The sequence below is a fragment of the Peromyscus eremicus genome, chromosome 15 (assembly GCF_949786415.1).
Source record: "Peromyscus eremicus chromosome 15, PerEre_H2_v1, whole genome shotgun sequence".
In the NCBI taxonomy this organism is placed as follows: Eukaryota; Metazoa; Chordata; class Mammalia; order Rodentia; family Cricetidae; genus Peromyscus; species Peromyscus eremicus.
In genome coordinates, this window is record NC_081431.1 from 54,268,192 (window position 1) to 54,295,856 (window position 27,665).

The 27,665-nt window shown below is 39.4% G+C and overlaps 1 protein-coding gene across 2 annotated transcripts in view; it reads left to right on the plus strand.

Moving 5' to 3' along the window:
- The window catches only part of Nek7 (NIMA related kinase 7), a 131,472-nt gene that overhangs the window by 72,845 nt on the left and 30,962 nt on the right, over positions 1 to 27,665 (plus strand). For both annotated transcript variants that reach the window (XM_059280478.1, XM_059280477.1), the window contains exons 3-5: positions 2,030 to 2,170; positions 14,423 to 14,485; positions 16,015 to 16,125. In XM_059280478.1, the coding sequence (XP_059136461.1) occupies positions 2,030 to 2,170; positions 14,423 to 14,485; positions 16,015 to 16,125 (315 nt within the window). The remainder of the gene's footprint in view (positions 1 to 2,029; positions 2,171 to 14,422; positions 14,486 to 16,014; positions 16,126 to 27,665) is intronic.

The following is a 27,665-nucleotide window of genomic DNA, read 5'->3' on the forward strand; positions in this document are numbered from 1 at the left end:
GAGAACAATGGGTGTCACACTCACACCAGTGCTTAGTTTCGTTGTAACTAACTGCCCAAATGGTTGACTGAGTCCATGGATTAGTTGTATTAGTGCCAATGGTAGAGTTAAACAGATCAACAAAAGAATGAAGATAATGGTTGAAATTGGTAAGTTGAGTTGTTCTCAGGCCTTGCCACTGTGCACCTTCCCAATACTGTGGTTTCTTCACCCACGGCCCAGTGCAGAACCTTTTCTGTGTGTTTTGGCAAGCTGTTTGAAAGCAGAAAACATTTCTGATTCATCTTGTTTTGGGCTGGTTAGCAGTAGTAGAAAAAAAAATATTAGTTAAAAATGAAATTATTTACCTCTACCCGAGAAGCTCTTAATGGCTGCTAGGAGAGGGACCATCTGTTTTCTTCAATGGAGTGAGTGACACCAGGTATACCAACCACACTCCAAGGAAGGCCCATGCTCAGGAGTAGTTGACCAACACAAAATGGACTCCATGGTTATTTTGTGTGTGCTTTGTTGTCATTGTTATGGTTCGGTGGTCTTTTTGTCTTTTGGGGTTTTGTTTTGTTTTCTTTTTTGTTGGTTTTATGAGAGCGAGAAGGCGAGAAGAACATCAAGTTGGGTGAGTGTAGGGAGGGGCTGGGAGGACTGGAGGGAAGGGAGAAGAATATGATCAAAATGTATTGTATCGCAAATTTAAAAAGAATGAAAAGATTTCCACAAAGACCATAAAATATTATTTAAAAATATAATAGTATAATGACAAACTTCTTGCCACTGGCAATGTTTATTTATTTATTCATTCGTTTATTTACGTATTCAGCTAGCTCATTAGTTTTTCAGAAGCTAAAATACTGTCAGGAATTTAAAAAATTGTTGCATGTATTAGTGGACAGATTAGAGTAAGTGATTATATGTGTATCTCTGGCAAGTAGAGGTCATAGTCTCCCCATGGCCTGGAAACTTATCTCAATAGCTCAGCAATATGGAAACTCCCTCCCTCCCCAGAAGAACTTCCTGCTCTCTACCTAGCCTTATCTGGAGGATGTCTCTAGGCCCAGGATGCCTGAGTTATCTCTAGGGTGACTCTTGACACACTTACCTGCAAACATTCTTCCCTTGATGACCCACATGCTAATTAGGCAAGTGCTCTAGCCATTTTGATAGGACCCTACCACCACATACAAAGCCTTGTGATAGGAGCATGCCACTTAATGTAAATTAGGGTTTCTCCCCAGGCTCCTCAGTCCTAAATATTCCTTGAGCTGAGCTGGTTCACTGAAATCTGTCTCTTGGAGGGCGGTCTCCATTCATACCCACAGCCATCTTGAACCCTATTCCCTGCTTCTTTTCTCTCCAGTCTCGTGGACCAGTGCATCCAACCATCCCAAGTAAGAAGCAGAACCACGTGTATGTTTGGGGGTGGGTGTAGGGGGGCGGTATCCATTTCACTTCAAAGAATCTTTGAGAAAGAGAGTAAGCACCACAGATAACAAGAGTGCTTGAGACTGGCTTATACTCTGTGAACTAAAGACAAGTTACAGGAACGCCTTACCTAAAATTTCAAAATCCTTCTCATCCTCTGTCACCCATTTCCCTTGATTTATTATGTTTTCAGCCTTCTTGTTCTTTTGTTTGCTTTGTTTATTGAGACAGTTTCTCTGTAGATCTGGCTGTCCTGGAACTCAATCTGTAGACCAGGCTGACCTAGAACTCAGAGATCCAGCATGCCTCTGCCTTCCAAGTGCCAGGATTAAAGGCATATGCTACTACACCTGGCTAGCTGTCCCATTCTTAAATACTGTATATATTTCACCTTATTTTCACCCCCAACCCCCCTATAGTGTAAGTTCCTCCAGGGTAGAAGTTGTATCTTCAGTTTCCTGGTGTATTCTGAGGAGCTCAAATATTATTGGCATGGGATGTTGGCGAGTTTACTCTAGGTAGTATGTATGTACCATACCATTACCTACTTAAGTCACATTTTTGTATCTATTGTGTGATTGAACCTTTTTTGTGCTATTTTTAATTGCAGAAGGCATTACGACCGGATATGGGCTACAATACCTTAGCCAACTTCCGAATAGAAAAGAAAATCGGTCGTGGACAATTTAGCGAAGTTTATAGAGCATCCTGTCTCTTGGATGGAGTCCCAGTAGCTTTAAAAAAAGTGCAGGTAAGATGGTTCTAACTGTATAAATCCATGTAAGATTATGGTATCTAAGAACTAGATGGGAAGCACTTGGGTCCTGGAAAAGAGTTGGGTCAAGGAGCTGTAGTTTGAGCGTCCTAAGAAAGAACATTGTATTTTAAAAGTGTATTTTGAAGGTGAATATGAGGTAGAAATTAACTTTTACATAGCGTCTTTGCACAAGGCCATTGCCAAATCTGTTGTGTTATAGTTTTATTATATGTTCCTCTAATAAACAGAAAATAATGTTTAGTTTTAACAGTATTTCCAGGCTTTAAAATGTTGACAACTATTTCCCCCATAACCAACCATGACTGGAAGTGATGGTAGCTCTCAAGAGGTAGAGTTGAGTTGTCACCATCGCTTCTAACTAGACATTGAAGTAGAATGGCTCAGCTGAAGCTCTGTGTCTATTTGTTATTGAAAGAAGTGATTCATTCATAAAACACACTGCATGACATCAGTGAATGGCAGGTGGATCTTATGGGGGAAGTGACGTAGAGGAAATGAGAGGACTGACCTGTGATTTGCAGTCTCCATGTTGTATTAGTGTCACTGTAGAGTCTGTTTTATTGGCCAATTTTGTTCTTTTTGAATTTGTTGATCATTTTTTGGCTCCTCCCCCAAGCCTGGCCCTAACCCTGATATTCTAGTCTCCCTGAACACGGATAATGAGCAAGCATGCCCACTTTCCAGAGCCCTGCCAAGTTCCATGTGTCCTAACTAACAGGGGGTGCTCAGCCTGGAAAGCACTTCTCCTTTTGTGTTAAAGTATGAATGGCATCACACAGTTTTATTTACCTTCTCAGTGAATGAGTTGTTGTTGATTCCTGCCATCTAGGCTCCATTTCGCTGTGTCACTTGCTGTGAGACCCTATCTTTGCAGAGACCTCTGAAAACCTAAATGTCTTCTTTTTATTTTTTTATTTCTTACATGATCAGTATGCTTGTAGTAGCTCTTACAGAAACAAAGTTTTCATTCATATTTCAAAAATGAAATATTAGGGCTGGGCCTAGATAGCTCGGAGGGAGCGTGCTTACCTACCATGTGTGAGCCAGTGTATTTGATCTCCGGCACTAGAAAAAAACACATTTTAAATGAAAGATCCATGTGACATATGTTTGGGTTATAAGCAACAATGGTGGTGTCCCTGTACCCAATACTCAGCTTAAGAAGTAACCATTAAAATATTTTTTATTTGTGTCTTTTACTCATTCCTCAAAGGGATCTACATTATAAATTTAGTGGCTGTTGAGGTTGCTTACAAGTGTTTGCTTACTGATATTGTTAAATGTTTTTGTTAGTATGCACATGTGAGGAATTCTTTTTAATTTGTGCCTAAAAGTATAGAAAAGTGTTCCGTAGAGCATGTTTATATACCACAATTTAATTCTGGATTGTTTTTCCAAAGTTGGACTAGTTTATTTTTTCCTGGCAGCACAAGGCTGAGGCAAGAAGGTGGTTTTGAGTTTGAGGCCAGCCTGGGTACTATAGCGAGACCGATATAGGATACAGATGCCAGTGTTTAGAAAACACACGACTTGGGGTAAGATTACTCCTCTCCTAAAGACTCTTTAATTCATAGTAAAACTCTAATAAGTTCCAATTTAATAGTCTGACTATCAGGACAAAGAGTTTGCTTAAAACAGTCGCATGTTAAACCCGGTAGCATGGACCCCTAATATAAGTAAGACTTTCCAGAATAGAGATGTCAGTTTGAGCTGTTGGGATTTTTGAGCCAGGCTATAAATGGAAGGGGATAGAACTAGGAAGAGGAATTTGAGCAGTAGACAAAGGATTCTCTACAGATCCTTAGGCGGAGACATCTTCAGATTTCAATAGTCTCAAAATGCAGTTACGAATTCCTCACTCAGTCCCTCATGGAGGAGAGGAAACCTCACCTTTTGCCGAAGGTGGTGGAGGAGACCAAGGGATAAAATTCAGGGACTCTCTTTGCTCACTTGTTGGTTCCCACTGACTATATGTGTGGGAAAGGAACAGGGCTCTAGTTCTCTCCTATGATTAGTGTTTAATTGCAAAGCCTTGTTAATAGAACCAGGAAGGAAGAAGCGGGTGGAGGTTGGCTCCTGGGAAGGAGCATCTGCACTCCTTAGGTTCTCGCTAGCACCTGAGCTCCATCTCCTTGCCTGTGTTTTGCTCTTTGTAGTTTGGAAGGCTGACAGTGAGTGAGTGAGTGTGTACAGTTGCGTTTCTGTTCAGCTTCCAGTGTCCTCTTTGAGTCTGGCTGCCCCCATTCTGTGCCATGTGCCTCAGATGCTGTAGGAAGTTATCAGTTTGCTTAGGATTTTTGTCATTCCTCTTCCTCAAGTGTTGATGCTGTGGTGTCTTCCCAATGTAAACCTAACTTGGTACAGAAGAGACGAATAATGCTGTAAAGCTCGACCTAGCTTATTGGATTAGGGAACAGTGTTTTAAGGTTTTGTGGGGAGAAATGTATTTGCATCTCAGACATGTTATTGATTTCTGTGATGTATTACACTTGTATTGAACTAGGAAAACCACTATTCTTCATTTTTAAAAATAGTAATCTGCTCTCCTTACAATGAAAGAGCATTGCTAACCAGGTGATGTTCTGCTGTGAATACTTCCAAACAAATATTCAATTAGCCCTACATCATTACTCTCAGAACTCTGTGAAAATCCTTCCAGAATGTTTTGGCTATGTGCTGTGCAGATGCTAAAGTATTGCTTCTGTAATCATTTCTGTGTTTGCAAATCTGTAGTGGAATATTTGTAACTTCACCATCTGATCCCTGAGCTTAACATTCAGGGACCTTAAGGACTCTGTCCTGTATCGTGCAGTCCACTCATGTACAGCTTTTAAGAACCAATGTGCCGGCCAGACAGTGGTGGTGTGCATCTTTAATCCCAGCACTCAGGAGACAGAGGCAGGTAGATCTCTTAGTTCAAGGCCAGCCTGGTCTACAGAGAGAGTTCTAGAACAAGCTACTAGAGAAACCCTGTCTCGAAAAACCAAAAAAATAAAACAAAAGCAAAAACAAAATCAATGTGCTGGCTTCCAGCTGCTTCACTGCAGCTTTGCCTGTGTCTGTAAGTGGAAGGAGTGTCTGTACTGAGCTTGTTGCTTTTTTGAAATTATAAAGAAATCGAAAGCCTAAAGCACATGAGAACAGAAAACAGTCTTTTAAAAACCCATGTCCATTCCACTGTGGTTCCATTTCAACAAGTAAGATGGTATCCTACCTGATGTAACCACTCTGAACCTCTACGTGTTAGTTTTTCTTCCCTGTCTCTGTTGTTTTTTTTTTTTTTTTTTTTCATACACAGCTTCCCTCCCTGCTGGTTATGCAGTCCATTCCACCCGCATTCTGTAAGTACTTAGTGTCATTCATTGGTCAGGGTATAAGACTAGGGGACCAAAATATTTGTGCTGGGATTTAATGAGATTCTAATGGTAGCGGGTGATAGAAGAAAGACCTCTCTAAAATCCTGGCATACACTTTGATGGGAGCAGCTTAAAGGAGCACAGGTTGGCGGGCGGGGTGGGGGAGGGCTTTCCCAGAGCTACATACGGGTCAGGTGACTCTCAAACTTCTGCACTTCCTACTGGAAGATTGTTGAGGAACTTCTTAGATCTGGTACCCATGGTCTCTGTTCACTATTGTTAGTTCATTGACCAGAGCTATGGTATGACTGGAGTGAATACTGACCTTACCAGTCTAAAAGCAGGGGAGAAGTAGGAATTGGGCTACTGTATCTCAAGTAATTTGGCTATTATTACTGTAATTTTTCAGTGCTACCAAGTGATTTGATCCATAGCCCATTAAAGTTCAATTTCTCTTTGCTTCCTAGGTTGTATGTGTACATGACACTATTTTAAAAATATGCTTCATGTACATTTTAAAAAAATCCATTTTGAACATTTTGTTCAGATTCATCTTTTTGATCTCATGAAAATGTATTCTGAGGTGTTTAATGATTTACTTTGATTTACTCATTTTTAGTTGTTTTAAAGCATCAAGAATATAACTTTAAAAATTGTCGAATACAATTTGCCCTTTTTTATACAATAGTTTTAAATTCTAGAGTCTGTGTATGTAGTCAGATTCTACATGTATGCATGTAATTCTGTATGTATGCATGTAATTCTGTGTGTATTGAAATTTTATGGACAGTGATGACTTCTTCCGTAATGCGCCGGTTGATGTCCATGTCTTCACAGCTTCTCTAGCCATAGACTCAGTCTACGCTGCAGTTTGCTATGCCCACTGAACATGTCATGTAGTTTTTATGAGATTTCATTGTTTAATTTCTGTAGACTTCTTGCAAGCCTGGAGTTAATGAAATATTGAAAACTGAGAAATATTTGTAAGGATGATACTTAGCATTTTCTTGAGTGGAGAACAGTTGAGGCAGTTGAGGTAAGGTTCACTTGAAAAGGCAAAGTAGCTTTAAAGTAAATTAGTCTTAATTAGTAAAGTAGTCTTAAAAGTTAAAGCTTCTTGGGCCAATGAGATGGTTCAGTAGGTAAAGGTATGTGCTGTGCAAGCCTGGTGACCCAATTTCAACACTCAGATCCCACAGATGGAATGAGAGTCAACTTTTCAACAGTTATCCTCTGACCTAAACTTGTGCACCATGGTAGGTACACCCACATTCATATGCACAAGACATACACACACACACACACACACACCATAATTAATAATACAAGTTTAAAAACTAAGTCTTTTTTATGCCTACAATCTTATTTGAAATCATTCTAGGCATAAAAAATAGTAAATTTGTAGTCTTGTTGAGTGGTAAACAGTATTGTGAGATTCTAGTGAATGACCACATTTAGCTTAAACAGATGACTAATGTCAAAATGGGCTTTTCTGCTTTTAGTCCCAGTGACTAAGTGCAGTGAAAGTCACTTTTTATTTATACTGTTGAGGGTTTTTTACTATATTTAGTAATATTTGCTGAAGCTCTCCTATATGGCAGATGATATTGAGTACTAGGGACTTGGTAATTGAATTGTTTGGTAACTCTCATTGTGAGAGACAAATTAATAAGTTTTAGGCTTCCTGAAGGCCTCTCCACCAATGCAGCAAACAGAATCAGACTGAATTGGAAAGCCCAGGTTTAATGGGTAAAGCGCTGCCCGGCGATTCCCCGGCCCCACAGAGAGGAGAGGGGCATGCGAGACTGAAGAACCATGTGTCTGTTTTCAGGGATGCCACTTATATACCCTGTGGGAATAGTCTTGAGCCTCTCTAGGGGAGGAGCTGTGTTTGGTGGGCTTTGAAGGGTCAGGTTTAGGAAAGAGATGGGGAGGGAAGTTGAGGTGGATCTTCCACCAGACTCCTTCCAAACATTCCAGACTCTTTGGTTATAGGGATGCCAGGGTGCCAGGGGTTGTGATGGAGCTGCCACCCAAACATTCCAGACTCTTTGGGTATAGGGATGCTAGGGTGCCAGGGGTTGAGATGGAGCTCCCGCCCAAATGCAAATAATAAATCAAGTAACTACAGACCAAAACCAAATGACTATGTGTTACTAGAGTCAAACGTGATGGAGGTGGACAGCTTTTTGGATTGTGTGTGGCAAGGCAGTGTCTTCCCTGAGGATGTGAATGAAACCTAAGTTGAGGTGGAGAAGAGGAGTCTGTCATCCAAACAGCAGGAGTAAGGAAGTTCCCAGAACAGAGCATACAGGCCAGGCTGTGGAGAACAGGAGAGTTTTAGAATTGACTAAGAGCAGATCACTGTGAGAAGATGAAGTAGTGTTGGGTCTCAGAGCTAGAAGGTAGTCTAGGCATTTGAGGGTTTCTTTCAAAGACTTTGGAGAGAAGTTCATTTATATGTTACTATAAGAGTAAAGTAACCATTGAAGGAGTTTACATGGGTGAGTAATAAAGACTATAATATAAAGAATAAACAGACAACTATGCAAAAAGTAGATTCATCATTTTTGATATACGATGTTATCTACAAATTGCTACTTGAGAAGTATTCAGGTATTAAGTAAATGTTACTTGCAATATGAATGAGATAAAAGCATGAAATTTTAAACATTTTGCAAATATTAGTTAGAAGACAGCAAATTCACTGAGCTATGGTTTCCATGTTAGAGGCAGGCTTGAAGGGCGGTCCACCCATCCTTTGTTCTGACCTTGTTCTTTCAGTGAGTCTGGCCTGGTTAGCATTCCCACCTCCTCACACGCCATTACCATGTGAAGCATTCCTTTCCTTAGGCACAGCATAGTCCTTTTCACTATGGCTTGCTTGTCACGGCCACCTCTCGTCATGTTCTATTGCAGTATTCTCACCCTTCCCAGTGTGGAAGACTGTCCTTCTCCCTCGTCTATTAGTACTTTCTTTTCTCTTGTCTTGTTTTTAATTATACTTTCAGTCTCTCTCTGTTTTTCCTTCTGCCCATCCCTTGGCATGATCTTGACCTTTCTGAAGCTAGGCTCATGGTGTCTGTATGTACCTGACTGTGGCCTCCCTCTGTGTTACCTGTTCCGTCTCCAAGTCTCACTATCCCCCTCCAACTATTCTCATATCTTCCCCGCCCTCTTTCAACCCTACTTTGTCATTGACCTCATCCGACTGTCATGTACCATTCAATATTATTTAGACTTCCTTGGTATCTGTAACTTGATTTCACCCTGCTCAGTTATCTTAGTCATTTCTAAGACAGATGCTATCACTTTCCAGTCCCTCTTTGTCTTTCTAATCCTTAATCCTCATTTGTCTCCTGTGTTCAAGTCTTTGTTCACATGTCGGCATTTTCCCAAGTCTTGCAGCATAGAGGGCTCAGGTTCTTTCTTGAGAATTTGCAGGTTTTCTTTGGAAGTATATTCTCTCTCTCTCTCTCTCTCTCTCTCTCTCTCTCTCTCTCTCTCTCTCTCTCTCTCTCTCTCAGTTTTTTGAGACAGGGTTTCTTCCCTGTGTAGTTTTGATACCTGTCCTGGATCTCACTCTGTAGACCGGGCTGGCGTCGAACTCACAGAGATCTGCCTGACTCTGCCTACCAAGTACTGGGACTAAAGGCGTGCACCACCACCGCTGCTCAGTCTATTCTTTACATTTCTATTGCGTATATTCTAACCACTATATTAGAAGCCCCTCACTTCAAAGGCTTCTTCTGTTGCCTATTGAGCCACAGCCCTTATGCGTTCATGCCGAACAGCTCATCACCGCTCTCCAGCATGCTTTATGATCATTGCTAACTGTCTGACCTTCCCCAACTCTTAATGTTCATTGGATACATTTCTCTTTTTTGTCTTTTTTCTTATGGTTTCCCCTCCATTTCTTCCACATGAGTCTCCTTTCTCTGCAGACATTCCCGGTTTGCTTAATTCCTGGTATCTTCAGAGAAACTGTTGCTCCCATTTCTGTTCATACCTCTCTACACAGTTTCATACCTCTCTGGCTGCTACCTGAAGAGCAGCCTTTGCCCTTAATAAAGCTTGCTGTGTTTCTAGATTTCACAAAATATCAATAAAACATTAATTTTTAAACATTTTCTTCAGTTTTGTAATTTAAAAGAAACCAGAGCTGGGCAGTGGTGGCACATACTTTTAATCCCAGCACTTGGGAGGCAGAGGCAGGTGGATCTTGGGAGTTCAAGGCCAGCCTGGTCTATGGAGTGCGATCCAGGACAGCCAGGCACAGATAAACCCTGTCTTGGAAAAAAAAAAAAAAAAAAAAAAAAAAAAAAAGAAACCAAACAACAACAAATTCCAAAAAAAGAAAAAAAGGGAGGAGGGCAGGATGGAAAGAAGGAAGGGAGGGAGGGAGGGAGGGAGGGAGGGAGGGAGGGAGGGAGGGGAGGCGGAGGGAGCGGCCCAAATAGAGCTCACATCAGGACTGGAAGTTAGAGCACTTTGTTTGACAACCCTGCCAAGTTAGAGGGCATCCCCCTCAAGACAGTTTTCAATAGTTATGGAATAACTGGAAATAGGTGTCTAGGTGCAGCCTAACACATGGCAGGTCCTTAGAGAATCCACGAGAAAGAAATAGCACCCTGCCTATTATCTGGTCTGGGAATGTTGATGTGGTGAGAGAAGCAGGCTGATAGAGGAGGAGCTGGGTGTTAGAGGAAGTGTGGTTTCCAGCAGTGAAGGAGAGCTTGTGCCCCATTCACTGGGCTCAGTACCTTCCGCCCACCATGGCTACACTCTGTAGAAAGCTTGTGTGTGTGTGTGTGTGTGTGTGTGTGTGTGTGTGGTGGGGGGGTGTCAAATTGAGGCTCTCCTTTTTTCTTCTATCCAGTAAAGGCTGGGGGTTCTGCTGCCATTGGGTAGCTTGAAGAGAGGGATGGAAGCCTTCTTCTGATGTTGGGTTAAGTGGGGCAAAATGTGAGGAACAGCTGAGGCATTTTTAAATGTGAGGGCTGAAGGAGGGATGAGGATTTGTCACAGGGTGACGAGGCTAATCAATGTAGGGACAAGCTGCTCAATTCATTTATTCAGGTCCTGAATATGTAGTAGGGCCCAGGTGATGATTTCCATGTGGGAAGTTTAAGATATTTACACTCGTTGTGTATGGGTGCACATGTGTATATATTACACTCGTGTGTGTGTGTGTGTGTGTGTGTGTGTGTGTGTATGTGTGTGTGTGTGTTTGCTGCATTTTATGTGTCGTTTCATAATAGTTCAATACATGCTTTTTTAGAGACATTTCTATTGAGTTACATGAATGACTCTTTCTCAAGATGGACTGATGTTAACTTTTGAGTTTTGTAAGTTATGAGTAATTTGGGTGAAATTTGAAGATGACAAAGAAATTCTCTTCAAAATGATTCAGAGAATGCCAAGAATTTATCAGCCATTACTTACTTAACCACAACTAATAACTGGCTTTCACCAAGAATAAAATAAGTTTTGAAGCCCAAAGAAACCTTGGATTGAAAATAATGCCTCCTGAAGACTTCCTTATACATGCATGTAATGTAAAAGTCTTTTTTTGTTTTACAAAACCCCCTGTCTTTTTTTTTTTCTTCTGTCTTTCCTTGCTCATTAAATCACCAGGCGGCTTTGAATCTGTGGTGGGAATGATTTATTCCAAAGATTCAGCCTTTACTGTTGCCTTGACATGTTGACTAAAGAAAGATAAGATACGCATTTCCAGTTAAATGCATTTGTAAGTATATTTGTTTCAGAAAGCGTTGTCACATTAAATGTGCCAGCAATGAGTATTTTTCCCCAGGGTTTAAAGAGCAATTTTTGATATTGTTATTCCGTTAAAAATAAAACTCAATTCACCATTATAAATTGACCGAAACATAATATGAGCTAAATGTATATGATTTCCATGCAGCACACACATGTGTATGTGTGTGTATGATTTTTTAAAGCCTTTATGCTTCTCACTCTCAGGCTCTTGTTTTTAAAATGGTCTCCCATCTAAGAGGTGCTGATTATTGAGATTATTTCTATGAGTCTCTGGGTTTGTGGCTTTAGATCTTTTTAATCTCTGAGGCCACCAGTATCCTTTCTCTTCCTCTTGGGCAGTTTTTCCATCAGGAGCCCATGGTTACCCAACACACCAACTTTCCTAAGAAGGTTCAGTTACTTCAGTCCTAAGGCCAGTGGTTCTGAGAATGGCATCAGCACTCATGACTAACCAAGAATTTGTCATTTCTCTTGGTGCTCATTTGGATGGAGATATGTGTGTGTGTGTGTGTGTGTGTGTGTGTGTGTGTGTGTGTGTGTAATTTTATTTAAAATTTTAAATGGTATTATAATTATTTTATATAAATTTATATATAAATAAAATTTTATATATATGTTTTATAGCCAAAATCTCATGTATCCCAGACTGGCTTAAAGCAATGGTTAGGATTACCTTGAACTTAAGTTAGTGCATAATGTTCCTCTTCTCTTCAGTAATGGTGACCCTAGATATATTTCAGTATTAGTTGTTTTGTTTTCATTCCTGATTTGGGTGCCCATTTATAGCCAACCCATTTCCTGTCTCTACCAAAACCTCCTATAGAGAGCACCCTAACAACTGGCAATAACCTTCTCGCCCTCCACTTATCTCTTTGTCCTCTGCCTCCTGATCCTCTGAGCTCCTGTTTTTACCCTAAAACTGTACGAATCACTACAGCAAATGGAAGGGGCTGAGTTTCAATTCTTTAGTCTAGTAGGTTTATGGCTGTTATGTTTGTCTTCAATTTGAAAGTAATATCCTCATTTGATTTTTTGTACTGTTGTTAATTGAGACATAATTGTAAATCTCTATGGCATACACTGATAATTTATTACATGTGTGCAATATGTGGTGCTTGGACCAGCATCAGTACGGCAAATTTCTCTTTGTTGGGAAGCTACAAACACCCCTCTTTTAGTTCCTCCTTAAAATAAACTATGTAGTGGGCTGTTATTTATAGTTTTCATTCTATGGTATGTACTCTAGAACATTCGGAACCTTCACTTGTTATGTGACTGTACCTAGTTACTCACTATCCAACCCCACCCCCTTCTGTTATATTGGTTTTATTTAAATATGAGAAAATTAGAGCCCTGCCTGTGTATCTTGAAATATTCAGAAGCATATCTATTAAAAGTTGCCTCTTAATATAAGCTGTAATTATGTGCCCTTATCCTAGATTCATGTCTATGAGTCAGATGACTTTCATTCTGGCTGGTAGAAGTCTCTACTTTTTTCTGCTTTTAATGTTACCCCTTCCCCACATGGGGATTCCCTTTGAGGTTTCTGATATGGCACTTTGCACACACATTTTAGTATTTAGTATCTGTGAGGGTTAGAACTCAGAGCAGGCCTGGTCAGTGTGAGAAATCACTGGCTGTGGAGCTAGCTGAAAGACCCAGTCTTCAAGTCTCAGTGTACTCCCTGTATGACTGCCATCATATTACTACAAGCCCCGTGCCTTCATCCTTGTGTCCAAACTGCAGCCAGCTTTGCCTGTATGAGGTTCTGGTAAAGAGGGCAACATCCACTGGGAGGTGGCAGTATTCTTTTCCTAATTAAAAAGATTTTGTTCTGGGTGATGGTGGTACACGCTTTTAATCCCAGCCCTTAGGAGGCAGAGGCAGGGGGGATCTCTGTGAGTTCAAGGCCAGCCTGGTCTACAGAGTGAGTTCCAGGCCAGCCAAGGCTGTATGGACACAGAAAGAGCCTGTCTTGAAAACAAAAAGAAAAAAAAAAAAAAATTGGGGGGGGGGGGATTGCCTGCACTAATTCAAGCTACATACCTACCTGACTGCGTGAAGTGGCAGGACTCAATTCAAGTTGTTAACTAAAAGCATCATTAATTTTAAAAAAATGTTAAATGAATAAAGTTTAATCCACTTGCAATATAATAACTAAGATTTGAAAAACATTGTTTTCTACATATTTAGGACCTTGAAATTTCCTGTTTTCAAAGATACAGGAACGTCATTTTGGTCATTTGTTTTTGTATTTTTCTTTCTCCTTTTCTTCATTACAACATCCTAAGGAGCATTTTAAAAACTTTTGTTTCCTAATCTCTTTTCATGAAAAATTTATGCCAAATACGTAGTGTATCTGATTGCATATTTATGTGTACTTGGTATTTAAGTACCTGTACTTGGTATTTAAAATAATGAAATTTTGCCACCCAAATCTTCAAATGATCAGTCATCACCCCTTTGTGCTATACCATCCCTGTCATTCATACAGGTCAGACCTATTGGAAACCATCTGTACATTAGAGTAGAGGTTTGGAACTAGGCTGGTAGTGGAGTAACTAACAGTAAATGCCTCTTGCCCCACTGATGAGCCACATGACCCTTTAGCAGTCTCTTAAGTTTTGAAAGCATCCTTTTCTTCATCTACAGCATGGGAATGCTGTTGTCTTTGTAACAGTTACAGAAGAATTGGATGGAATGGTTCATGAAACACACTCAGTTATGTTAACTGTTCCATGCACATTGATTATTATTGCATTATCTTATTGATCATCACCTCCATCCTGGTCATTTGAGCAGCAGACATGAGTGCCAGTATATAACCAGCTGTTTGCTTTTGGAGGAAAAGCTTCTAAGGTTTTTGTTGTTGTTTTCTGTTAACATAAGATAAAGTTCTTATGGACCTTCACAGTCAATAACTGCAAATAAAATTTTCATCTCTCAGTGTGTATATGTGTGTATGTATGTATATATATATATATATACATACATATATATATATATATAAATGTGTTATCATGAATTTACATGTTAGGCCAAAGTGTAGGTCACTATTTTATTAAATGATTCTAAAATTCCTTTTTAGATATTTGATTTAATGGATGCCAAAGCACGTGCTGATTGTATCAAAGAAATAGATCTCCTTAAGGTAAGTAATGAACTATGGGCTATTTTTTTAATATTTCTGAATATGTTGATGAAATGATTTATCAAAATGTCACACTGGTTTCATGTAACACTGCATAATTTAAGAGTTTGTATGTTTTGGAGAATATAATTTTGATTTATGATAGAATAATTAAATCACAATATTAGGTAGAGTCCACTTTTTCAAAACAGAACAGATACACAGGCCTAAAACACTGGAGAAGTTTTTTGTTTTTTGTTTTTCTAGAGGATTCTACGTAAGCCTCCTATCCTACTGGTTAAATAATACATGTGTATATTGGTGTCACATCACGATGTGTCATGCTGAGAGCCTGGACTAACCCAGATGCTTCACGAAGTCAGTTCCACGGACTTAGACAAAGTGAATAGAGAAAGTGTGCCAGAAGTTAATATTAGTTCCTTGTCCACCCGAGAGTGTGATGAGGGTCCAGTAACCTGGACGGTGGTTCCTTGTTGGTGATGTTTTTTACAGAATGACTTTTGCTGTATTTATTTGTTTTCAGTGAGGTATGATGGCTCACACTTTGATCCCAGTACCTGGAAGGCTAAGACAGGAAGAACCTGAGCTCCAGGCCAGCCTGGGCTCTGAAGCAAGAGCTTCTCTTTAAAGAAAGGAAAAGCGCTGTGTTTTATGCATCTGTGTTATGTTCTTAAAATGTATCAGTTTTAACCAAAGAATTTTAAAACTATGTTTTCCCACTCTTCACATTTGAAGTAACTGTTTTAAACACACACACACACACACACACACACACACACACACACACACACACACACGCACACACACACCCTTTTAAAAGTAGAAATAGCATCACTATGAACAGCATGGGAGAAAAACTAAGTATAAAGAAAATCATCTATAATTTATGAGAGTTTCTCTTTGAGAAATTATGTCTTGCATTAACTTGCTTAAAGTTTGAACAGAAAAATTGTAAATATGAGTAGATTGCTGCATGTATTTCTACAAGGTGAGATTTTTTTTTCCTTAGGGATGATCTTAGTCAACTCACATAGATGGATTCTATGTACTTATATTTCTTGATGTAAAATCAGTATTTAGATACTGTATAGTGGATGTTAATTGTGGTTTTGAGCAGTCTAACTGCCTAGGAACAGCTCTTATTTTAATAATAGGAGTATAAAGAGATACTTTTGCAGTTGGATGTTCTTGTATGACAGTTCTCAATTTGAAGAATATAATTTTGAGCAATTAATGATTCAATTCTACCATTCACTTATTGCATTTATTTATATGCCTACTAGTCATAACAGTACTTAAAATCTTGAGTACATCTTTTATTGTATCTAATAAAATATTAAAATAAAATGTATTCATATCTAGTTTTACTTTGAATAATTAGGTGTTTTAAAATTGACTATAATAAAAATATGCTGTCAAGATATTTGCAATTTAAAAATGAGTTGCCATAGCTAAATCAAAATTATTAAAAACTATACATGACTCTGGAATTTAAAATAAAAGTTTTTGATTTCTACTTTTTTCCTTAGCAACTCAATCACCCAAATGTAATTAAATATTATGCATCATTCATCGAGGATAATGAGCTGAACATAGTTTTGGAATTAGCAGATGCTGGTGACCTCTCCAGAATGATAAAGGTAAGTTTGTTCGTTTGTTTGTTTTTCTGACAAAGCTGTCTGTGAAATGTCTATCTTGGTGGTTACTTTAAAGACCTCACTGTGATAGTTAGCATATGGCCATATGGCCAGTGGTAAGGATGGACATGGTTATAAAGTTGCCTTAATTAGCAAAGTTCACCCTAGTTACTTTACATTTCTAAATGCACCCGAATCACTTTGGAAATGGACTTAGAGACTTGTTTTCTGAAGTTTGAGTGTTTTACCTTGTTACTCTTGAGCAGACTACCCTTGATCCTTTGTCTTCGGACCCCAGGGAGAGGAGGAAAGAAAGAAATCCCAGGCTGGAGAGACGGCGTGAATGTTAAAGTGCTTGCCACATAAGAATGAGGAGCTGAGAGCAGGTCTCCAGAACCCATGTAAAAATCCAGTGCAATATTGGGTGCCTGTTAATGAAGCTCTCAGGAGTGGAGACAGAGGGGTCCCTGGAACTCACTGGCCAGCCAGTAGAGCTGAATAGGTGAACTCTAGGTTCAGTGAGAGACCCTGTCTTAAAATATAAGATAGGGAATGATTGAGGAAGACATTAGCCTCTGGCTTTGACACTTACATGCACATCCATGCTCACGTATCTACACATCTACACAATCCATGTGCATGCGCATACACACACACACACACACACACACACACACACACACACACACACTGACGCACACATAAAGGAAAGAAATCTGAGAGCAGCTTAGAAGATGAGCCGAGAGGACTTCTCAGAGAAGAATTTGGATATCAGTCTGACTGAAAAGCTATTTAGCATTCTTCCTTAAAAGGATGTTAATTGGGTTTATGTTCAGTTGCAGGAATAGAAACCATAGAACGAGAGTAAGTTAAAAACTGCTTGTCCTTGCACATGTCACTTCTCTGCACTACTTTCTCTAGAATACAATTCATAGGGACACTGTAGTGATTAAATCCATTTATATTTATCCCGATCTTAGAACCGTGTTTCGCATTCAGCTTTAGTCCTGTGACTAGAATATCATCTCACAGACATATTTATCCACACGACAGGCTGCATATGTAGTCTATATTTAAATGGCAGCACCAGCTAAGCCTCTCTTACTGTGCCTGACAGACTGTCGTCAGGCAGTGTGGGAACCAACCAAACCAACCAAAGAAGAAAAAGAAAGGTAGTGAATTTAGAACCTTCTAAAGCTAAGGAATCACCCACTGTTGCCTCCATTTTGGCAGAGACTTAAGGCTCACAGAGGAGTCACAGCATTGCAGAGGGCAAGGGGTTAAGAGTTAGGGATGCCTTGGGTGGAAATTTCTAGCATAGCAGGCTGGAGGTGGATTTGACATTTTCTTTTCCTGGCAGGTCACCAAACATCGTGTTTCAAGTTCTGTTTTTGTGAGGAATCTGGTATTGTCAGCTTGTGCCTTGAGTCTTTGGGCTGGTAGATTCTGGTAAATCACTGATAATCTGTTTCTGGTTATTGGAAGGAGAGTCCAAACATGTTCCTTTAATTCTCACCAGGATCTTAGGAAGTGAATGTAACACTTTAAGAGCATAAGTACCATAGCTATTAAATAGCAGACCTGGCACTTTTGAAATTAGGTCGGTTTGATACAATAATCCCCATGTTTTCCTTTAATGGTCCTTAAAGATTCTTGTATGGCAGGATTCCTTTGATTATCAAGTGTAAGTACTTGACCATCCTGTGGGGCGTTTACCCACCAACCCCACAGCTCCCCAGAGTTTTCTTGAGTGCGAGCAGCAGGAAATATTAGATAGGAGGATTTAGATTGTGGAGATGAACAGACAGAAAATAAAAGATAGCCTCGAGAAGGCCAGGAGCCTATTCCAACGAGCCCTGACTGTCTCTGCCCCAGGGTATTTATAGAGATGCCAAGGGGTGGAGCAAAAGACCCCCTCCCCCCCAGCACAGCCAAGTGCAGACCATCTCAGACACCTGCACTCAGGCCAGTGGTCCTAATCATCCTCTCTATGCAGATCTGCTGAGTAAAGCCATGAGGAACCTGAAAACGGGCTCCCACACCATCCACTCAAAAAAAGAGTGTCACAATTTATATTTCTTTACTAGATTTTCTGATCAAGGTGCTCAATAGAAGAACTCCTGAGTGGGGGCTTCTGTATAGAGATCACTGTAACTTATGTCACTGAAATTCTTAACAGGGCCCTTACCTGTAGGATGAGCACACTTAGCCACTTGGCTAGAGTTTTCTAGTTGGAACAGCACTGTATAAAATGAAGTAAAAAGGGCTGGGGAGTAGGTGAGTGATAGAGTACTTGCCTAGCCCATTTAATTCCCAGCACAGGGAGAGAAAAAAAAAAAAGGTAATGTTATTACCTTATGGGAGCTGGCTAAGCACTGCATTTAAAGTGAATCACTTCCAACCACTTATCTGATTTTCTGTTTCAGGGACTTCCCACCACTTAGGCTGCCAACTGCCGAAGTATTTCTTTGCAGGTTAAAGAATAATAAAACTTTATAGTCATAGCTTTTAAAAGAAATTAGGATGTGTTCTATGTCCACCTCTAGTGGACCACCTAACCGTTCAACTGTTTGAACATACAAAAGAAAACTGTCTTTACAAATGACTACAACTTACAACTATTTGAACTTTTTTTTTTTAAATTACTTACCTGGTGGTGCTGTGGGAAAGAGTGTAAATCTTTTTCTCTAAGGTAGATTCAGAACAACAGAATTCTATATGGAATGAGTAGTGCTCCTGTAGACAGACGGGTCCACCCTTGCCATACTCTTCTGACTGAAGTTTGCAGATGTGTATGATGTAGCGGACTGTTTACAGGGGGTATTTTTAGAGGGTATCACTCAATTCCTCGTAAGTTGTGAGCATGGCAACTTAATGTACTTCAGTAAAAGTCTTAGAGTTTCTGTCCCTACTTTCTCGTGTGTCTGTTAGTGTGTAGGCTTTTGGACAGTACTTGCTTTCTTATAGGTTCTCGCAGTGTTTGTGTAATATAAGATCTTCTGAGGGTTCCAGGTCATTGAGATCCCTAGATCTAAACCATGAAAGTCAATGTCATGCCTTCAGATCTTCATCATAGTGGCTGTAACAAATTTTGAATCACTAAAGTCATTTTCCAGTGGATCACTTTGGATCCTAGGTATAATTTTGTGGTGCTTTTGTTTGTTTGTTATTTCAGACTTGACCAAATCTCTATGTTGTGTTCAGAGGAATAATATAATAGATTTGGTTGATCTGACTTGAAAGTCTCTTCTGGTTCCTTTCAAGTAGAATTTTATTATTGATCAGCACAATTCAATACACATAGTTATGTTTTTCCCCTCTATATGATTTAAGCTTTGTGCTTATCTCCTGTCATTAAATACAGAAGGCCTGCTTGTCTTGGATTTATTTTCTCTAGTTTGTATTCATTAACATTTTCCAAAGGTAACTACCAACTTTATGTGCATAAAGTCTGCCTCGTTTTGTTTTCTATCTGGACACATATTTAATTCAAAGATAGATGTATGACAATATGTATATACACTTTCTCAGGCACATCACAATTTAATTACTTCTTTGTTAGAGCAGAGAAAGGTCAAGTATAAGCCTCGTGTAGCCTGTTGCATCTATATATCTGTCTGTTTCCCATTTCTGTTGTATAGATTCATGTAATATTGCTGAGTAACAGAATATACACATTTTAAGTCCTAGAGACTGCCCACTCCCGAGTAGTTTATGGCATTATAGCTCTTTTTCCAAGAAAAAAAAAAAAAAAGCTCCATTTTTTTCTTGGTCATTAGCACATACAAGGTATATGGCTTACACCTTCTTAGAACTCAGTATGTATCATAGAAGACAGTTTTTAAACCAATATTCATAGAAAAACATGTGACTTCTGTTGCAATAATGTATGTAAAGGAGGTACAGGTTTCGTCAGGACTGTTGATGTGAGACTGGAAACCCTTGATGGCAATAAACGGCTTTGAGGCAGTGGGTGCTAGATGACCTTTACTTACTTAAGCGACTGAGCCACAGCTGCCATATCTATAAATTGGTTTATAATACTTATCTCATAATGTTATCATGAGGGTGAACTAACACACACACACACACACACACACACACACACACACACACACGATATGTATGTGTGTCTTATCTCTATACTTCTTTTTAGACCTTTACAAATAAATGCACACACATTATCCTGGCCAATTTGAATTTTTGATGTTCAATGCGTACTCAGATTTTCTTTATTCCCTTTAAGCCTCTGGGTGGTACTCTACCTAACCCACCCCTTAAATCATCCAAAGTCTACCCTCTCATTTCCAAGTGACTAGAGTGTTTATGCGTGAATGATTAAACCTTTCCCATGGGTCTGCCATGGTGACTTATGTCTGACCTTGTGGTTTCCTGTGCTCTCCTGTTGACATACACAGGAAGGGATTGTTGTACATCCCTCTACCTGGGTCTCTATCCTTTCATTGCTTTCTCAGCTCAAGCCTTATTCCTGGTTCTTTAGCTGTAACCATTCTGCATCTTCTGGGTTTCATCTATTATCATTTGAACATCTTCGTTTCACTGTTAGGAAAACAAAGGCGGGCAATAGGAAGGAGTCAGGGAGAATGCTGCCACTGTTTTGAGAAGATCTGAGAGGGCCATGTTGATCAGGTCTCGCCAGCCCCACCTTGGCCTGCTTTTCCATTCAGCCACTGTTGAAGCTCCATGAAAGGCCTCTGGGCTGACCTCTGTCAGAAATCCCAGTGGTCTCCAGTCCTCTTTCTTCTTGATTGCTCAGTAGCATTTGGATCTCTTTTTCAGTCGCTTCTTAAAATACTCCCATTGACTCACCAAGTATTGAAGTGACTTCCTTTACTGCTAACCTCTTCTTAATGGAGTCATTCTCTTACTCGTGGCTTTTTGAGATAAGGTCTCATTTTAGCCCAGGCTGGTCTCAAACTCACTATGTAGCAGTCTCATCTTGAACTACTCATCTCTCTGATTCCTCCCTAGTGGGGCTGTAGGTGTGAGTTTCGTGCCCGGCCGTCGTCCTCCTGCAGTTTTAAGATACAAACCCGCCTTTGTTGTTGTTGTTGTTGTTGTTGTTGTTTTTTAACCCACTGTGGTCCATGGCATTGATGCCTCTGGATTCAGTTTTTCTCTGTCCTGTGCTGGTAAACAAATTCATAACCTTCTCATAGACAGTCCCTCTGTTTCCAAGTGGAGGCTCAGCTTGAGTGCATGCCAGAAGCCAGGGCTCTCCTCTGACACTTTCCTCTCTCTGACCTATTTCAGTTTGTCACCAAGTTCTGATCATTTTTTCCATCTACATATTTTTCAGATTTCTCTCCCTGTGTAGTTCCATTGCCCTTTTTCTTTCTAGAGTTCGAAATTAGCCATCTCGCTACAGAGTAAGAGCTTTTTAATTCACCCACCAAGATTCACTCTACAGATCTATATTTCTTCATCAGCCTTTGGGTGTCGGAGAAGAATAAAAAACCCCTCAGCCTTCAATCAGCTCCTTCGAGGATTTCTTAACGAGGGTAAACGCTGAATTGTTTGGCAGCCCCTGTGGTACGGGGCGTCTCAGTCCGTGTGTTCACCTTCCATGTCCCTAGAACAGTGCCTGACCCAGGGCAGTCACTTAATAAATGTCTCCTGCAGAATCCAGCGTCTGGTTTTCCCACAGTCTCTGCAGAAGGACCATTCAGTCCCTTGACTCTTGTCTTAGTGTTTCACATATGCCTTGTGTCACATATGCAGTTCCTTCTGCTGGGGATGCCCCTCTTCATTCCTGGTTAACTTTCTATTTCTATCCTTGAGCCCTTCACACAGATCCCAGTTCCTCAAGACTTTCCCTTTGACCTCAAAGGGGCTTTTATGTATAAATGTTTTTGGACATACACATTTATTCCCCTGGAGACCATTCTTCCCCAGGATTTAGTAATGCAATTCTGTAGTGATTGTGCGTGATTATTTTATTGATATTTTTATTTGCCCAAGACTTAATCCCTCTTGAACAGGGACTGTATCCTCTTTCTTCACTAGGCTGTCCTCTGTTAGGGAGGTACCTGGAACTCCACATCACATACAACAATTGGTTCTGTTATCTTGGCTACACTTCCCTGTTCCCAGGGCCAGTATACGCCATGGGTGACAGTTTCCTCCTACTTTATACCTTGATCTCTTCCAGACTTGTTCCATTAGTGAGTGACATGCTGGCGTGAGAGAACGGTCTTCTGCTGCAGCAGTTGCAGAAGAGGACAGGGGTGGAGGGTCCTAAAATTCTGGAGTTGTTTTCTAAACGCCCCAATTTTATAAGCATGTGAAAGGATACTGACATAGGGTCTTCTTTTTTGAAAGAACATGATAGTGGCTTAAGGCTTCATCAAGGAAAGCAGCGAAGGCTCGCATTGTGTGAGGACTGTTCTCAAATCACCGTGCAGTACCACAGTCTGCTCCACTCTCTCAAGTCTTCAGCCTAATTGGGTTAGAAACGGACGTATAGCTCCTGGTCTTTATTCCAGAGATGAACCTCTGGATAGCATTGCATCAAAGATTCTTGCAAGTAAATAATTAATTGGTTTAGAGCAGACTGACAAATATAATTAAGCAATTTATAGTTGAAATATTCAGTCTTTCTCTAATTAGTGACAAAGGAATACCTGAGGCTGTGGTCAGATGAAATACTTCCCAGATGAGTTGGAGGATAAAAGGAAGGCTGCGATTTTTTTCATCATAGATTTCTTCATTAACAGTAACTACAACTCTCAAATAAAATGGTCTTAGGAAAGATTTGAGTTCAGTTAAGTCATGCTGTTGGTCTATATTTTCTTTGTTTTGGAGAGAATGGAACTCTTGGGCACTCCATTGCGTGGTGAGCCCTTATTTCAGGAAATAATGTCAGGAAGTATGTTCATTCAGACTCAGATATAAAGGGATAAGACTAATCTAAATATCTGAACAAGAGTTCTGTTTATTTCTGCTTGTCAATGGTATCACAATACTTTTTAAATTTTCATAGCCCCTTTTGCAAAATATACTTCATTCATTGAACTGATGTCAGTACAAATAATTTATAGTGTATATATGAAAGTTAATTTGGTAGAAAAATGTAAGTTATATTTATATTTTTAAAACAATGTATTTTGTTAAAATTTCAGTACAACAAAATATAACCTTATGTAATTAATATCTTTAGGGGACGCTCAGAAGTCTGCTAACAAATGTCTTACCACAACTCTATGACTAGGAATGAGATGAATTTGATTTTAGCAGAATATTTTCAGTAAAATATGCAATACACATAATTCAAATGAATATCTTTTTTTTTTTTTAAGACTGGAGTATGTTATTATTCCAACCCATTAATTAAGGCTCTTTCCTTATTTCTAATGCATTTAGACACAGATTGTCTTCTTGGATCGTTCACTTTGTATTTGTACTGTTTCCATTTGTGAGTCTTTCCCTTTGCATGTATGTTTTGTGTACTCTCTCTGACTGGAAGATAATTTAGTTCCTTGTAGCCATATGATTAACGTCACTAGTGCCACCGCGCAGCCTATCCTCAGTTGCATAGGTCCTCCCACCCCCGCAGTTTTCCCTGTCACATGACCCTTCACAGGCTAGACTGGAAGAGCCTCTCTGGTTTTGAGTCTGACTTCTTAGAAGGGCTCACCAGATTATGTGAAGCCAGCCCAAAATAATGTCCCTTTGGGTTGCCCCAAAGTCAGCTGGCTGGGAAGCTTAATTACATCTGCAAAAAGTAATTCTGTCATATAATAATATAATCTGGGAACAATATTTCTTTTTCATCTTTTATTCATTTAAAATGTTTTTAAGAAAAATAGTTTTAATTATTATTTGAAGATTTTATACACATAGACAATATTTTTTAGCTCGTCCACCTCCTATTTCATCCTTTCGACTCCTCCAGACCCACCAAACCATCTTCCTGACTTCATGTCTTCTTTTATTATTCCTTGTATTCAAAGCCCCAATTGCAATTAGTGTTAACTTTGTACAGATGAGTGTGGACTGTGCATTACAACGTGAACAACCTGTCAGCAGCCACGGCATCTTACTCAGTAGCCCAAGCTGCCCTTGAACTCTCTAGCCTGCCTCCCACTTCCTAAATCCTGGGATTATGGGTACCACCAGACCCAGTTCAGGAATAAATGTCAAGGGGAGAGGATTATATACAAGGTGTTGGGAATTTATAAATAAATCTTACAATTCACCTTATCACAAACTGATAAATTAGGTAGACTATCAGGCTTGTTTTGAGGTAACTGTTATCTTCTAAGATTGAAAGTTAGAAAATGTGTTTACTTACTTGGTTGTTACTGTTTTCCATTTAGACACAGTTTTAGTTTACTTATCTAAATGTAAAGGTGGTATTGGAAATGAGATCATTTTGAAGTGTCTTTTATACTCTTGACCTTTGCATACTTAAAGCCATAAATTCCTCCCAGTAGCATTGTCTCTCTTGGATAGGGTTCATTTATTGTGTATACCAGGACAGCTACACTTCCCATTTCAGCCTCTTGCTGAGGTTGTAGCCCTTACCAGACAACCAACCCTTGCCAGTGATCCCAGTCTTGCAATAACTGTATACACCTGTGCATATATCTTATAAATTTGCACATACAGTATGCTGCACAGGGATTTTATAGAGCAGTGTCACATGTGAAATATCCTGTGTATTTTCTTCTATAATTGTGTAGTTTGATAGCAAAATGGTACAGAACTTAAGAATTTCCTTACCTTGGAAATGATAGGCCAAAAAGACTGTTATGTGGTCTGTGAGATAACTAAAAGGTGATGCGTAAAATCTGCACTACGTGTCCTTGGGAAAGTGAGAAGATGATTTTCCAAGTTCATGGCTCCTAACGTTGGAAGGTATGCTAGCACTGGTCCAGAGCTGCTTTTGCAAACCGCCGAGCACATCTCCGCAGGACCTCGGGGGAAGAGCTGGGGGCGACAGACTCAGGCTCTTCTATGGGAAGCTCCTCAGATGTTTTCACTTAGGTTTGTGTGGACCTGCCATCTTATGTCTCTGCTGTGTTCTCTTTATTCATATAAAAATTAAAACAATTCATAAAAAGTTAAAACTCCTGTCTGGCCTAATATAACAGACAAATATTTTTATTTATTTTTGTGGCGTCTATGCCATCCTGAAGATTAACTTTTTCCTCCTCTTTTTTTAAAATTTCAATTATAATTTATCTAAAGATAAGGGTTTCCTGTGGCTTAAGCTGGTCCCAAACTGGCCCTGTAACTGGGAGATGACCTTGAATTCCTGATCCTCCTGGCTCTACTTCCCAATGGCTGGCATTATAGATGTGTGCCACCATGCCCGAATTCTGCTTTTTAAAACTCTGACTTAGCATAGAACAGTCTCAGCAGGATAGAGAACCTTGGAACTGCTTGGAAGCCTTTTTTAACTGATTTAGTAGCAGGACCTCTCTAAGAGTTACTTATCTGCAATGCAGCAGTCATTCCTTGAATTATTATGTTTTTAAATTAATTTCCTGATTTTTCTTTTTTAAAAATATCCTGAATAAATTCTCCTGGTGCTGATTTACTTGTGTTGAGAAGACACCTTATAGGTGAAAGAACAGTGGGACTTGGTTGGAAAATATTTTGTCCAAGTGAGTTAAGTGAGATGCCAGTGGGGTGTGTTCAGTGACCTCCTACTGGCCAGGCCCATTATGCTTTACGTCTTGGAAATCAATGAAGTATCTGAGCCTTTTCCTGACCACCACAAGTGAAAGTCTTCACACACTGCAAATTAATGTACTACTGAAATTCCAGTTGGTAGGTGTTTTACCCATGAAGTTCTCTCATACCTGTGTATAACAATAGTTGTATATCTGAGTCTGTCAGTTCCTCATTATATGTTCAGAAGAAATGTTTCCTTAGAAAAATTAATATATCATTAGAATTGCACAGAACAAGCCAGTTACACTTTCAGAAGCAATTTGTCTTTTCTATAGCCAGTCTCTGCCTTCAATTCTTTGCAATAATAACTATAAAGTGTCATTTTAGAAAAAGAAATGCATTATAATTACAAAGGTGTTTGGAGATATAACATCCCTGCTGATGGTTAAATATTTTGACCTAATTGCAAGGTCCCAGTAGAGGACTCTACTGCCATCACCTCACACGAGACTATGTATATATTAAGTGAACCTGTTAGGATTTCTGGGCCCGTTTGTTGCTTTATTACTAACAGAAATTTGAAGGATATGACAGACCTGTAAACTTACTGTTTTTAAGTGTGAAAATGTGCCAAATAGATATTTATATGTTATTTTGCTACTGAAATTGTCGACCCACAGATAGTATTTAGAGATGACAGGAACTTTGTAGATCATGTCCAAATTCTGTTTAATGTATCAAGGAAACAGACCAACATTGTTGAGTGACTTGTTTAAGGTGGCATGGCTAGTTATGGTCAAACTCATAATCAATTCTGTGTTGAGACAGGCATGCATTGTTAGAGAGAGGCACATTTAAACATTTGACAGTAGTTCCAAGTAGGAAGTGCTTTCTGTGTTTAATATAAATCACTTCCTGCTGTTGATTTTTCTATTTAACCACCGTAGTACATTTCTAAAAGTTGATTTACGTAGATTCTGATGAGCAGCTACATAGTTGTGGAGCCCTTTGTCAAAACAATTGAGACACTTCAAGGTGACAGCAAGGGGTCTCTAAACCAAGTGGCTGATGTAGGACCAACATGGCTGCATGCCCATGGCGCTATCTCTGAGAATCCCAAATGTTTCCCTGCGAAGTTTTTTCTTTATAAAGATTAGCGTATATAACTACAGGCTTAAATTTTTTTATATGCTGTGGATATTAGTACCTGTTACAAATCGGGATTATTTTTTTCTTCTCTGTTAGTGAATGCATGCTGAGTAATTTCACTGAAGCTTTTTCAGAAATTTCTTGAAGATGCTAGAGATGCACCCTGAGAAATGAGCAGCATACCTGGGGCTCTCATGTCTAGAGTGTAGGAGCTGAGGTTCCTCTGAGTTCAAAGAATAGTATTAGCTACCCAGGGCCCACTGTCTTTGTGGATTTAGTGTTGAACATTCAATTTATAGGATACTTTACAATAAAAAAACAAAGGTGTCTATTAAGGTTTATTTTCTAGAATCTGAATGGAGGCTGCTCGTATCCACTTGTCTTTCATAGCTGTAAAAATCACTTCGGTGGTAATGCGAATGTGTTTTACCAGGTCAGTTGACTTCACCTCAGTGAGATGTTAGTAAATATATATACTCAGTGAAACAATAATGTAATCTCATGTTTGTGCTTAAGTTTATAACTTACTTAGCTTTTTGTTATATATTTAGTATTTCCATTGAATTAAAATCCAATGTGTATATTCTACCACCTGTCAATGGTGGTAGAATATATATACAAAATATATATACAAAATTTCAAGGTGAGCCTTCTTTATAAAAACACTACACCCAAAACAAAAATTATGTCCAAGTGATCCATTAAACTTGAGGGGCAACTTTCGTCCACAGGCTTTTACATAATTTATTTTG